Here is a 14025-nt window from a genome sequence, read left to right as displayed (position 1 = left end):
GTTAATGGATTGAGTACAAGAGAAATTAATTTAAAATTATAAAATTGATGTACTTTGTTTTAATTCATTGTAGTTAAATAGTATATAATTATTTATTTTTCTAATTAAATACTTTTTTATTATTTTATTTTTTTAATAATAGTCATCTGGAATGTTAAAATATAGACAGATTTTCTTTTGAATACAATTCACTATCATTATTATATTTTGAAATATGGTTGATTTTTGTTTTTAAATGAAGTTTAAAATAATATAAGATAAATATTAAATTTTTTCAATAATATACGTGATAATATATGTTTTACGTATCAAAGTTTTAACATGTGATTTGTTTTTAACCTTTTTTGAGTTTAAACAATTATCTTTAAGGAAGTAAATAGAGTTTAAATAATGAAATATTTATCAAAGGACAATAGACAATTGTTTAAAAGGCATGTAATTACTAACATCTCAAATAGATATATCCATTTATACGGCACAAGGCCTTTAGCTTTTACATCATATGCTAAATATATAAATAGATACTCCATTAAGTCAAAAAATATAATAAAAGGAAGATCATCTCAAGCTTATATATTGTTTTAATAATGTTCATATCAAGATGCTTTATATGATGGGTATATATGTGAGATCCCACATCAGAAGCGAGTGTCCAGAGCAAGGACCTTATAAGTGGTGCTGGTTACTTATATGTTATAAGCGTTTTGGAGTCATGTGTAGATGTCAAGAACAAAACCTTGAGGGGAACTCGGATGGAAGCTCTGGATATGGATGGACTGGGAGGCCCAAAACGAATAATATTATGGCATGTTAAGTCATGCCATTACATTTAATATCAGAGCCAAGGACGACTCGTCTTAAGATAAGGCAATTATGAGATCCCAAATCAGAAACGAGCGTCCAGAGCTAGAGCCTTATAAGTGGTGCTGGTTACTAACATGTTGTGTATATATATATTTTATTAGCATGGGTGTCCGGGCCAGCTTGCGCGCACCACGACTAATCCCACGGGCCCTGAAGTTAACGACCATGTAAGCCTCCAGTGGCCATCATATGAGCAACCAAGGACTCGAACCTGAGACCACAGAGGGAGTAAACCCCTTGATCCCAAGTCCTTACCACTTGGTCACCACCTAGATGGTTAATGTTGTATATATTTTAGGATCATATGTTGTTGCAAAGAACAAAAGCATGAGAGGGACATGGGTGGAAGCCTTGGATATGGGTGGACTAGGACTAGAAGGCCCAAAATGAACAATATACAACATGTTAGGTCAAGTTGTTACAATACAACTTATCCCATCAAATATCTCTTAAAAATGACTAATTTCCATGATTGTATTCCATATATATATATATATATATTGTAATAAGTCTCTGTAAACAATTGGAACAAGTGTTTGTATAAATGTATGATATGAAAATCATGACTTTTTATTTTAAATAATATACATTTCTCTAAATTCATCAATTTTTTTGTGTCGAAGCACATTCATCAAGAAATCATAGACTCTTAAGTTATTCATAAATAAGAAACAATGCATTCTTATATAAGATAAATGTGGTTTGGGCTTTTCGACACATATCCGGTTATTAAAAAACTCTATATTCTAATGATCATAATACAAAATTAAATCCATTCTAACTTTTATATTATTCTTTACCTTTTCTTTTATGTTCATAAGTGTGTTAAAAATATTATCAAATACATTGTTCTTAATATGCATACATTCAAATTATATCGGAAAACATTAGTCTTCTAATAAAAAATACTTAAAAACTACTTTACTTTATCTAGTTATGAGTTACACTAAAACTAATAAATATTTTTTAATAAAATAAAAAATAAATACAGTACTCTCCTACTATAAAATTGTATTATCTAATTCTTCGCCACATAGTATTGGTGGTATAATATTCATTTCAGCTTTACTTTTTTATATTGTTTATATATTGACGATGACTTATTTAACAATTAAAATACAAAAAAAAAACTTTACAACTATTAATTAATGTAAATATCTTATTATTTTTTATATAGTATAAATAAACTAATTTTTTATGTCTTTCAGTCCAAAACCATACTATGCATTAAAAAATTATTTATAATTTACATCAAAATTATATTCATTTGAAAATTATATTCTTTTACACATTATATGTGAAATTCCTCGATGATTATAACTTATTCAACTTGTCACGTTGAAGAGAAACTTTTATATCGTGTCGGTAATTATCGATCGACGTCACAAACTTCACCGTTAACTTCGTCATTATTGAAAGAAATTGCACAGAATTCTATAATTCAATTTCTATTTGCAGTGAGTACGAGCATTCATGCAAAAAAGAGCTTAATTGAGCTCTCGCCATTACTTGTCTATAAGGAAAGAATACCAGAGCTTATTCGGAAAGATACTTTTTGTATGTTTGATCGTTGGAATCTTTTTTTTTTAAAAAAAAAAAAACCCTCTTTGTTTCAATCATGCTTTTGACACTCCTTGTTGTAAAAACTTTCTTCATTTGTATCCCTATTCTTTCTGGGATGACAAAATTAAGGGAAGCATTTCCTCGTGAATCAACAACCAGAGAGGTATTGGCATCTGGCATTCTTTGTGCTGCTCCCATACTCGTAAACTCCTCACGTTTCTTCGTCATTTACTATGTTCTTCGAGCCGCCAAAATTGCTCCGGCCTACTGACAAGAACTTAATTCCAGACCATGTTATTGAAATAAGTTTTAATAAATGCAACGCAGCGTTCGGCAGATGAGAACTAGACACATCATGCATCTCCGCATCCACCCTGCCGTCAAATTAATTGCGTGGCTCCACCGACGAGTGTCACAGGATAACAATTTTATCGCCCGTACACTTGTTTGATAGGAGTGTTTTTTTAACTCTCCCTCTCTCCCTCTCTAAACCTTCCCCTCTACAACTCTCACAACCTGGGAAAATTAAGGTTGAAGTTCATCTCAGCAGATGAAATAACCCAAGAGAGACAAGAACCATGACTCCGAAAGACACACACAGCATGTCCAGAGCCCCTTCCTTCTTCAGCTTCCTCTCCCTCCTCTCCCTCTTCCTTTCCAAAAACATCTCGTACCTTTTCCGTCCCTCCATTTCCCTCCTCCCGCTCATTCCCTTTTTACCCTCAAACCCCGCATTCAAAACACCCAAACTACCCTTCCCGTTTAAGAAAACACCATCCATATCCTCCACTTGCAGGCTTACTCCCCTCACGTGCATCTCCCCTCCTTGAGCTCCCCCTCCGCACGTGACGACTATCCCACACTGCACAGTCTCTGATGCTGATCCTCTCTCTCCTGCCGCCAACACTGTCGCAAACCGCGCGTGCACTTCGCCGCTCAGCCAATGCCTCTGAACCAACACCGGTTTGTGACTCGATAGGTTCACCGATCGTAAACGGGTCGGGTCAATCAATATCCAGCTCAAACTCAAATCACCAGCCAGATCGCGACATGCTTCCTCAGAACCTGAATTCGGTATGGGAGTCGGACACGTGTCCTTCGGATCAAGCATGTCGATCCTGAAGGGAGAGCACAAAAACCACGAGCTTGAAGTCTCTGTTTCAACAACCTTGGAAAAAATCAGCTTATTTTTGTAATGAATATCGACGGCTGAGATCAGTTCTGATGGATGGTCGTGGTCTCGTGGGGGATTTACCCGGGGGCCTGTGGTGAGAGGGAAGGATTCAGAGAAGAGAGCGCGCCAGCCGTTGGGTAAGCGGGAGATTATTTCGTGTATACGTGGCGTGTTAGTGGAAGGCCAAATGGAGTGGCATATGTCGGTCCATAAGTCTTGTTGGGATGCTAGTGAATTTAGTTCGGTGGAAGTGCATGCGGTGGAGACCAAGGAGAGGCCGTCTAGTCGGTTTAGGATGTGGGCTTGGAGGATGTCCGGGTGAATGGTGGAGATTGAGGTAGCCATGGAGGCTTCCACGGTGGTTGTTGCGGTGCTGGAGGAACACGGAGTTTGCGTGGAGAAAGACATGTATTGTGTATGTTTTGTCTCCTTACTAGGAAATACTTTAAAAAAGGGTTTTCGTGCGGGTGCGTGATTTAGTGTAGTAGACATTCGACTTGTTCACTTTATATAGGACTTTTTAAGGAGTGTATTTGATGGCTAGTTAAAGGCCCCTAATATTGTCTTTATTAACGAAATTGACATTCCTTCCGAGTTGCCTGAACCATAGATTTTAAACTCAATCCGGTAGTGAACTCAGCCCCAGGTCCAGATCAGACGCTTTTATCAGCTCACGAGTTTTGACTGGGACACCATCTTAATTTTATTTTAATAAAAAATATTTTTTTGTTAAAAAATAATCAATGAATTGTGACTGAATTTTTAATTCGACCAATTAATTTTTTTTTCTAATTTTATTTATCCAACCTATCACATCAAGTCAGATTTTAAAAATATAGTATGAAATTTAAACCCCGTCACAAAACAGGACCACGCCTTCGGCTCTTGGTTCCGTTTCCCTTCAAGAACAAGTTACTATATTTGTATTTTTTATAATTTTTCGTTAGATAAAGAAACGATATCAAGATTACTAATTCCATTTCTTTGAAAACTGGTTGCTGCTGGTCTCGGCAACTAAATAACATGTACGCTTGCTTTATTGTTGAGGATCAGCTTGACTGCCTATTGAGCTCTATCTGGCTGTACTTTGATTATTAACTCAATAGTGGATATAGATAAATTAATAAATCGGTGTGTTAATTGTTTCTATAATTCAATCTTTATTATTTGTCATATCTAGATTGTATGAAAATTAATTAAACTAGTGTGCACCATTCTTGGTTAATATTTTTCTTAATACTTCTTTCCTAATTAAACCTTTGGTCACCTTACTTATTTATTTTCTATTTTTCCAAAAATAAAACAAATTGATGAAGAATATAAAATTGATGAAGAAACTAAGCTAAGAAAATGGATTATAATTATAATTCCTGGAACAAACAATAGCATAGGCGATTAGCTTGGTAAACAAGAGGGATTTAGTGCATGCTTCGGTTAGGAGTGTGGTAGATGTAATTTTTTAAAATATTTTTTATTTAAAAATATATTAAAATAATATTTTTTTATTTTTTTATTTTTAGTATCACCACATTAAAAAAAACTAAAAAGTTATTAATCTAAGGTTTTTTTAAATAAATAATTTAAAAAAAGCTTAATCGAATCACACCATCAAACCGTGTTGAGGTTTTCTTTTTTAATCCATGTTTGAAATTGTGTTTACAGACAGCATTGTAGAAGTGAACATGGAAAGATTTGCAGCGAGGTAGCTGAATTTCCTGTAAATGCTCGCATTTATGGAACCCTTGAATCTCGTAAACTTTCAAAGGATGTGAAGGGGCACAAGATGGATCCTCCAAAATCCAATCCAGATGAATTAGGGTTATTAAATTGGTTTTTGACTTTCAGACAACTTCATGTTCATCATTTTCTCACTAATACAAGACCTGTCCGATGGTTATCATGTCACTCACTCCAAAAGATCATTAAAACTTATTTTCTAAATTAATACCGTTTAAATAATAATTTAGACAGAAACAGTGACTGCACTTATAGTATATGATCACGCATGCAAAATTATAGTACTAATAATATATACAAAATCATGAAAAGTGAGATTTTAAATTTTTTTAATAATTATAAGTTTGAGTTTTTTTAAAATTACTATACACTTATATAATCATTAACATTAAAATTTGTAAGATTGATTAAGATACATAAAATTGATCCAAATATCAACATCATTATTATTATTAACAGTATTATTATAATAATATACGTAAAAAATAACCACAAATGTTGCATATGAATAACAGGTAGGCCGTACATAAAAAAATTAGCTTGACCAATAGATTGTGCATATGCTAAATACACAATCATCTGTCACATTAGGACTACATGCATGACCTCTAAAATGCTCATATATTATACGTGGAACCATTATTCGCGTGTTATAATCCGGATTATTTTCTCACCTATGCTAGTTGAAAAATAAGTTTACCAGCCTTGCTAATTTGGGGGAAAAAAAATCCACTCCAGGAGTATATAAAAACTGGGAGAATGTTCGTACGTTGATTGAATTAATTGAATTAAATTTCTTTAATATATCTTTTTGTCGACATTGATTACTAAATTAACTAGAGGAATTCATAAAAAAAAGTATATTAAGCTGATCCATGACGTGCGCCCATGGTGGAAAATCTGCAAACCGCGGTCACATCATTGTCGTTGGGCTTCACCATTTGGTGCCGGCTACAATCAAATTGTCTTGTAAACGGGGTCTTTATTGGCAGCGTTTTTCTAGTTGATCCGTCATCTATGACGTTGTCCGATCATCATGTGAGGTTGAAATTTGAACTCCACCGTATATATGCAGATATTTTATCTCAATTTGCAAATGGAGGGGAAGGGTGCTGTCCCTGTCGACGGCCACCCTTTTCACCACGCACGGAATGCCATACATGCTTCCTCGTCGTAAAGACACCAGCTAACCTTTTTTTGACTTTCGAATTAGATGCTGTTTCACTTCCAGACTCATGTAGTGTGGACTCGTGTGTGTCTGGATGACGTCTCGGGTTTGGATATGTCTTTTAAAAAATAGTATATAGGTGGTGCAAGCGGGTGTTTTTATATTATTTTATTATATCTCTAGATATAAAACTTGATTGATCAGCTAAAATGATTTTATTTTAATCAAAGAATTAAAAATAGATAGATAAAAAACAAAGAATTTTTTTAAGAATATAAAAATAATATAGTTAAATTTTCAACTAATTAAATATAAAAATATAAACTTATGTATAAAAAAATAAAAATTTAATCCAAATCAACTCGAGTTAATATGATAGACAAGTAATTTGAATAATAAAAATTGAGTCAGCATGTTAAATTCACGTTTTGATTCATAAAAATCAAGATAATTCAATAAAAAAATCAAGAAAAACCATAATTATTTTGTAAAAAATATATTAAATGATGAAATCATAAGAGAAAATAAGACAAAAAAGATGTCACCACCTATTAAATTTTCAAATATTTAACCTGAGTCATTATATCGGAAGCACTATATATAAAAAAACCATAAAACCTAATCCCTAAAAACTAAATGATAAATGGTTAAATTAAAGAAAAAATCTATTATATAATAACGATCCAATATAAAAAATAGTAATTGAGAAAATGAAAATAAAAAATAAATTAGAGAATAATTATATTTTTTTTAACTGGAGGGTGAAATTGAAAAGAAAAATAATCATAACAAAATATCAAAAAAATATGAAATAAATTGGGAAAAAATAATATACCATTTAGATTGAATAATGAAATTAAAAACTAATAGAATCTTTACAGAGGGAAAAAATAGAAATAAAAATGTATAATGATCAAATTGAAAAGGATAATACATGATAAATTAGGATTGAATGATAAAATTAAAAATAAATAAAACTTTTATAAAATAATCAAGAATAAAAAATTAAAAATTAAAAGAATAAGAACTAAAATTAAGATTATAGCAACAAAGAGAATAAAGTTATAATTTTTAAGGAAGATGAATGAAAATGAAAAAAAGCAAAGAAAGCCCTATAGATTATGAATTGCCCCTCATTAATGACACGTGTCATACTAAAAGGAAGAGAACATGAAAGCAATTTCAATAACATAATAAAAAAATAATTTTAGTTATTAAAAGGTGTCATAAACACTACTCTAATTTTATAAGTATCTTTCACATGGCACACATCATTGCTTGTTCCACACATATTACAAAACCAATATTAACAAAAAACACAACTTAGTGAAAAGATCAAAATGTCTTTGGATGCATGTTTTATTTTTTTATTTAAAGATAAAGTTTTTATTTTATCATGCTTGAAAAATAAAAGGATAGAAATATTCTTTTTTTTAGCTTCAAAAATTTTAAATTTAAAGGCCATTAAATTATTTTATCATGCATAAAAATTATAAAAAACAAGTATATCCTGATAATTTTTTAATGATCATTACAAAAGGATTGAAATACCCCAGCACCTAACGCCATTGATTTTTCCGAGGAAGGATAAAAGAATAATTCTACTATGACAGTGAATAATAAAAGGTTTTCCGTAGGCACGCTGAATTTACCTACCCTTTACATATATATATATATATATATATAGAGAGAGAGAGAGAGAGCAATTTATCAGATAAAGATAAAAAGTAATCTGTCCAGTGGACCCCTGAATAATTAGTTGCTTTTCTTACCATAATTAATTCAGAAGGCAAGATATGCAAGACCAGCTCTTTATTGATCAACATGAACTTGGCTAATAATTTGCTTGTTAGATTCAGATCAGCTGCAGAAAATGACATTTGGAGACTTATCAAGAAATATACATTATAGTCTAACGGGGAGATTTTATTATTGGTCGCTTGAAACGTGAGATGGAGGGCCGGTAGTGATCGTCAAGTGCCGGCCCTGTTCTGGATTTGGCGGTTTATGCGACGCCGTGGATTTTCAACTTGACGATGGCTGTTTTTTGTTTTTTATTAGAATTTTAAAATATTTTTAGATTGTTTTGATGTATTGGTGTAAAATATAGATTTAAAAAATAAAAAATATATATTTTAATATATTTTTAAATAAAAAATAATTTAAAAAGTAATGGACAGGTAAATAAAAGTATATATCTTGTACTTATAAATAAAAAATAATTTAAAAAGCAATGGACAGGTAAATAAAATTATATATCTTGTAACACATGCTATATGTAATTATATTTTGAAATTTGAAATTGCAGAAGATAAAATAATTCATTTTTCTTATTTAACGAGACTTGCTTCTTGTTTATATTGTATATAAAAATTCATTTCACAGTAATTTTAATAAAATACTTCTTCTTTTTAAATCTTTTTTTTAATATTGTAACTAAAAGAGTCTTCTTTAATTTTTTTTTTTTTAATTCTAACCATAAAAAGCTATCATTGTTACACATCACGTGATAAGCTATCATTGTTGCACATCATGTGATAACAAAATTCTAAAAATTAAAAAATGGATAAATAAATAAGAAATTGCTATTTAATTTATGAACACTAAATAATTTTAGATAAAAAATTAATTATGCTAAAAATAAAATTTATTATCCTAAAATATTTTATTTAAAGCAAGTTGCTTGAACTCAAAGGGGATAGTAAATATTGAATTGGGCTTTTAAATTAATTTCTTCCATTATATTATAGATCATGCTTGCAAATCATTATTTATTTTTTATAAACTTTTAGCAAATCATTATTTATTTTTTATAAACTTTTAAGGACATGGTGACCCAGTCCAAATTAACTCATTGAGATGTTAAAAAAAATAAATCTTAGCATGCATTCTCATTAAAATAAATATATAATTAAAAAGTAAATAAATAAATAATAACTAGATACTATTCCTATTTTTTTAGGCTTCTCAACTTTTTTACCATACCATTTGCAATTCTTTACCTTTTGAAAAAACTAAAATGTTAATAGATCAACACCTACTCCGTTTTAATTATTTCATACTCTGGAGGGGTATTTCTATCGATATAAAGACTTAGGAGTCTTAGAGTGTGTTTGGTAGTGTGATAATAATTATTTTTTAAATAACTTTTCATGCTGAAATATATGTCAATGATATTTTTTATTTTAAAAAAATTATTTTTAACATCAACACATTAAAACGATCCAAAATATACAAATCATATTAAATTTTAACAAAAATAAAAATATATTTTTTAAAAAAATTTTAGGAACAAATTTTAACAAAAATAAAAATATATTTTTTTAAAAATTTTTAGGAACGCAAGTTCAACCGCGTTTCCAAACACTGCCTTAAGAGATCATCAGTTAAGTGTTTCTTTCTGAGATTGCAAGTGGAGCTGCTAGCCATGCTCTTGTTGGCTTCCTCTTAACACTATATATTTAGAAACTGTTTGGAAACATGGTTAAACCTGTATTTCTAAAAAAATTAAATTTTTTTTATTAAAATTTAATATAATTTATATGTTCTGGATCATGTTGATGTGCTGATATTAAAAATAATTTTTTTAAAAAAATCATTAGCATATATTTCAGCACAAAAAAATATTTAAAAAGCAATAGCTACCACGCTGCCAAATATACTCTTATAATGAGTTCTAATGCATTATAAGCTAGTTTATTTTTGTGGTTCATTGTTTTTAAAAATATTTTTTGTTTGAAAATTAATATTTTTATATTATTTTAATAATTTAATATGTTAATATTAAAAATAAAAAAATCTCAAATCTGTTTTAATATATTCTCAATTAAAAAATACTTTTAAAAAAACATTCTACATCATATGTCTAATCCCATGAAAGAACATTAGTTATTTCTATTTTTCAAAAATTGCTCGTCTTGAAATTTCAAATTTTTAAACGTGAGAGTGGAATTGATTATGCCAAAAACAATATTTGATTTTAATAAGTTTACCTTAACAATACATTGATCAAGTTCAGTCGATATAGTTTATGCGATGGATGAAACACTACTTCCAGATCGTAAACAGATGACTTTCTTAGTGAGTCATCTATGGAGTGTTATGAAGATAATGCAGTCCATTTCAATTGGTTGATTATTGTCATTAAGAAGTATGAAATTGTAAATTGTTGGAATTGTAAAGGTTAGACGTGTGATTGTCCCCTTTCAATATTAATAAACTATGGTTTAAGATTTTCTAATTATTAATGATTTAATGCAAGCTTCGAAAGCCTATATTTTTGAATTGAAAGATGCTTCTTACGTATATAAAATTGTAATCTCAGTAATTATTTAGTGTTGTTTTGTCTTACAATTGTTTTTAAAATTGTATTATATATTTTAATTGTTGTAATTTTAAAAAATAATGTTTTGATTAAGATTTGTTTAATAATTGTATGCAAATTGGATTAAATATAAATATATAAAAACCTATTCCGATCCAATACATTAATGTTATTTGTCGAAAATAAAGTTTCAAGAGTTTATAGAAATGACAGATAACATGCAAGAACAATCAAGACCAAATAGAAACTGAACTTCCACTCATCTCATCTCAAATCAATCAATGTTTAAAAGAGAAATATGATATAGATTTTGATGATTTTATGTTTTGGCACCACTTTATTCAAAGTCAATCCTTTGTAAATCCGATTTTTTTATGGGGATTCAAATTGCTAAGTGTGTTTGAGATACAATCAAAAGCAATTTTTGGATTTGAAAAGAAATTTTAATAACTACAATTAAGTTTATAGTTTGAGTGTGTTAAAAATATATGATAGGTTTGTAAAATTTATATTTAATGGTGGGCATAATAAATATTAAATCAAACATTAATTTATATATAATTGAAAACAATGGATAATGTTTATTGATGTGAGTGACGAGTTTGAGGAAATAGACAAATGACACAAACCTTAAAAATTTAAACAAACATCAAAAAATACATTTTAAAATGACTAATGTATATTTGAAATCAAATAAATATTAAACTCTCTTTCAAGGATTTATACATACGTCTTTGCACTTTTTATACTAAAATGATTGATGGACCTCTACAAGAATTTTTTTTTTCAACATGCATTTAATGGGTTTTTTATCTTTTCAAAATGGTTTTTTTTATTATAATTAAGTTGATTTATAAACAATTTATTCATTACATTTCTCTCATGTTGATTAAGTGGTGCATGCAACAGCTTTTAAAGGTCAAATGATAGCTTTTATGATGATGTAAAAAATATATGAATGGCTTCTTCATATGCAGGCAGCGTGTGGCCCACTAATTTTAGGTTTAGTATTGACAACTTTTTTTTCCCCTGCTTTTCACTCCTTCATTTATTTCTATGTTTGCTTTTCATATTTTTTTTTATGATATACTTCTTTTGGTTACTATTTATTTATTTAAAATGATTTATAGAATTTTATTTTTAAAAATTTTATTTTTTAAAATTTTTTTGTTATATTTGATCTACATTCTTTTAATTGCTATTTATTTTATTTTAGATGGTTTTTATAATTTTTTTATGATTTTATAATTTTTTAGTTTTTTTCCCTGTTAAACTTAATCCTTATTCTATTAATTGTTATATTTTTTTTATTTTAGTAATTTTTTATTTATTTCATCCTTATGTATCAAATTAATTAAAAATCGAGTTTTATGAGTTGTAGGTTTAAAGTATTAATTTAAGTTTAGGAGATTTGTCTAAGTTTGTTTTTTTTTTAAAGTTTATGTTTTGCCAGTTTTATCATTTGACATTTATTATCAACTTTTTATCGAAACTTTCATTGGTTTTGAAAACAACGTGGGTTACCTAGAGTCTTTTTATATATGATTCCTTGATAAATTTATTCTTTTAAAGATTTTTTATTAAATTAAATTAATTGATTAAATATATGCATGAGATGTTTATTCATGATATGTTGGTTTTTTTTTTAAATGGTGTAAGGCAATGTCCTCGATGGAGCAATGATGAGTCTATAACAAATTTTTCTTTATTCTTCTCCACGATATTATATTAGCAGCTCATTTTTTATAGTTAATAATTTCAAATATTTGTAACTTTATTTATATAGATGTTTTTTTTAATCATATTATTAAATTAATTGATTTTATTGAACATAGTTAAATCAATGATTTGGGTCTCATATTTTTCTTGTTTTGTTTTTTAAAATATTAGTGGTGCCTAGATTTTTTTAAATTTTTTTTCTTAGTTTATTTGTTGTCATTTATTTCTTTATTCATGCCATATAAATTAATTGAGCTTCTTAAATCCATCGGAAACAATGACTTGAATCTCAATTTTGTTTTTTCTTTTTAAGAAATGTTTGTGTTGCTTTAACATTTTGTCTATATTTAAAAAATTAAAATTGGCACATGGCAAAACACAGGCCTCCAAATAAAAAATATATGTAAATGCTTAGTGGACGCATTGTGGTGTATGAGGCGATATACTATGAATTACAGTAATGAAGGGATGATTTTGCCCTTCACTCTAAAATTATTAAGCCTTGCAAAAGGATAGAAAGATCTTTTCCTAATGGATAAAAAATCATTTATGATTTGGATGGAAAAAAAAGTCTTTATATAATTTCTCAACATAATAAAATTATTTAATATTTTTAAAAACAAAATTTTCTAAAGTGGGCTCTGAGAGCTTTATATTATTTTTTGAATTATGAAATAACTCATTTGACCTTAAAGGTAAAATTTTTATAACTCGGGTTCAAGTGCTTTTGTATCCTTTCATATACATATAATAATAATAATAATAATAATAAAATTTGTTGAGAGGCTCTTTGTTAATATAAATATTATTAAAAAATTGATTGGTATATATAAAGTGTCTTTATGCTTTTTAAAAGGCATATAAGACGCTATATGGTGGTCATGCAATGGTTTTCATGACAATGTTTTATTTGTTTTGGCTTGCCCTCCATCTTGGTGAGGTATATTTTCCAAATGGATCTTCTGTTTGGCGTTCGAGACCCTATTTTTTCCTTTCTTATTTTTTATTTCTGGACTCATCCTGTAAAATTTAAAAGCCACCCTTTAATTTTTTATTTTTTTATAATTAATCTGATTATTATTTATTTTATTTGAGATAATTTATAAAATTAATTGTTTTCTATTTTATTCCTTTTTATTTTTTTTATCTTTTAGATCATATCCATGTTATTTTCATAGATTTTATTTACTTGGGATGATTTTAAAAAATTTATGTTGTTTTACTATTTCTCCCTTCTCAAGTTCTTTTTTCTATCAATTTGATACTTTTTTATTTTAATTGCAATTTTTTTTGCCTTGGTAATTTTTTAAATTTGATATATATTTTTTTTTGATTTCATATCTCAACATTGAATTTATTTGAAAATTAAAATTTTAAATTGAGTTCAAGTTTAGAATTTTATGAATTAGACTAAAAAAACTTGCTTGGGCGCTCATGTTTTTTATTTTTATTTTTTTGCATTTATTTAATTGGAGA

The 14025-nt window shown here is 28.4% G+C and overlaps 1 protein-coding gene across 1 annotated transcript; it reads right to left on the bottom strand.

Annotated features, from left to right (window-relative positions):
- Positions 1 to 2458: 2458 nt before the first annotated feature.
- Positions 2459 to 4172, bottom strand: LOC105141416 (probable F-box protein At1g60180). The gene has a single exon (XM_011048624.1). It carries the CDS (start codon positions 4091 to 4093, stop codon positions 2966 to 2968), a length of 1128 nt encoding a protein of 375 aa, XP_011046926.1. The 5' UTR covers positions 4094 to 4172; the 3' UTR covers positions 2459 to 2965.
- Positions 4173 to 14025: the final 9853 nt, after the last annotated feature.

This window comes from Populus euphratica, unplaced genomic scaffold (genome assembly GCF_000495115.2).
Source record: "Populus euphratica unplaced genomic scaffold, PopEup_1.0 scaffold144.1, whole genome shotgun sequence".
NCBI classification, from domain to species: domain Eukaryota; kingdom Viridiplantae; phylum Streptophyta; class Magnoliopsida; order Malpighiales; family Salicaceae; genus Populus; species Populus euphratica.
The sequence above is the reverse complement of the archived record's forward strand: the minus strand, read 5'-3'. Positions and strand labels throughout refer to the sequence as shown.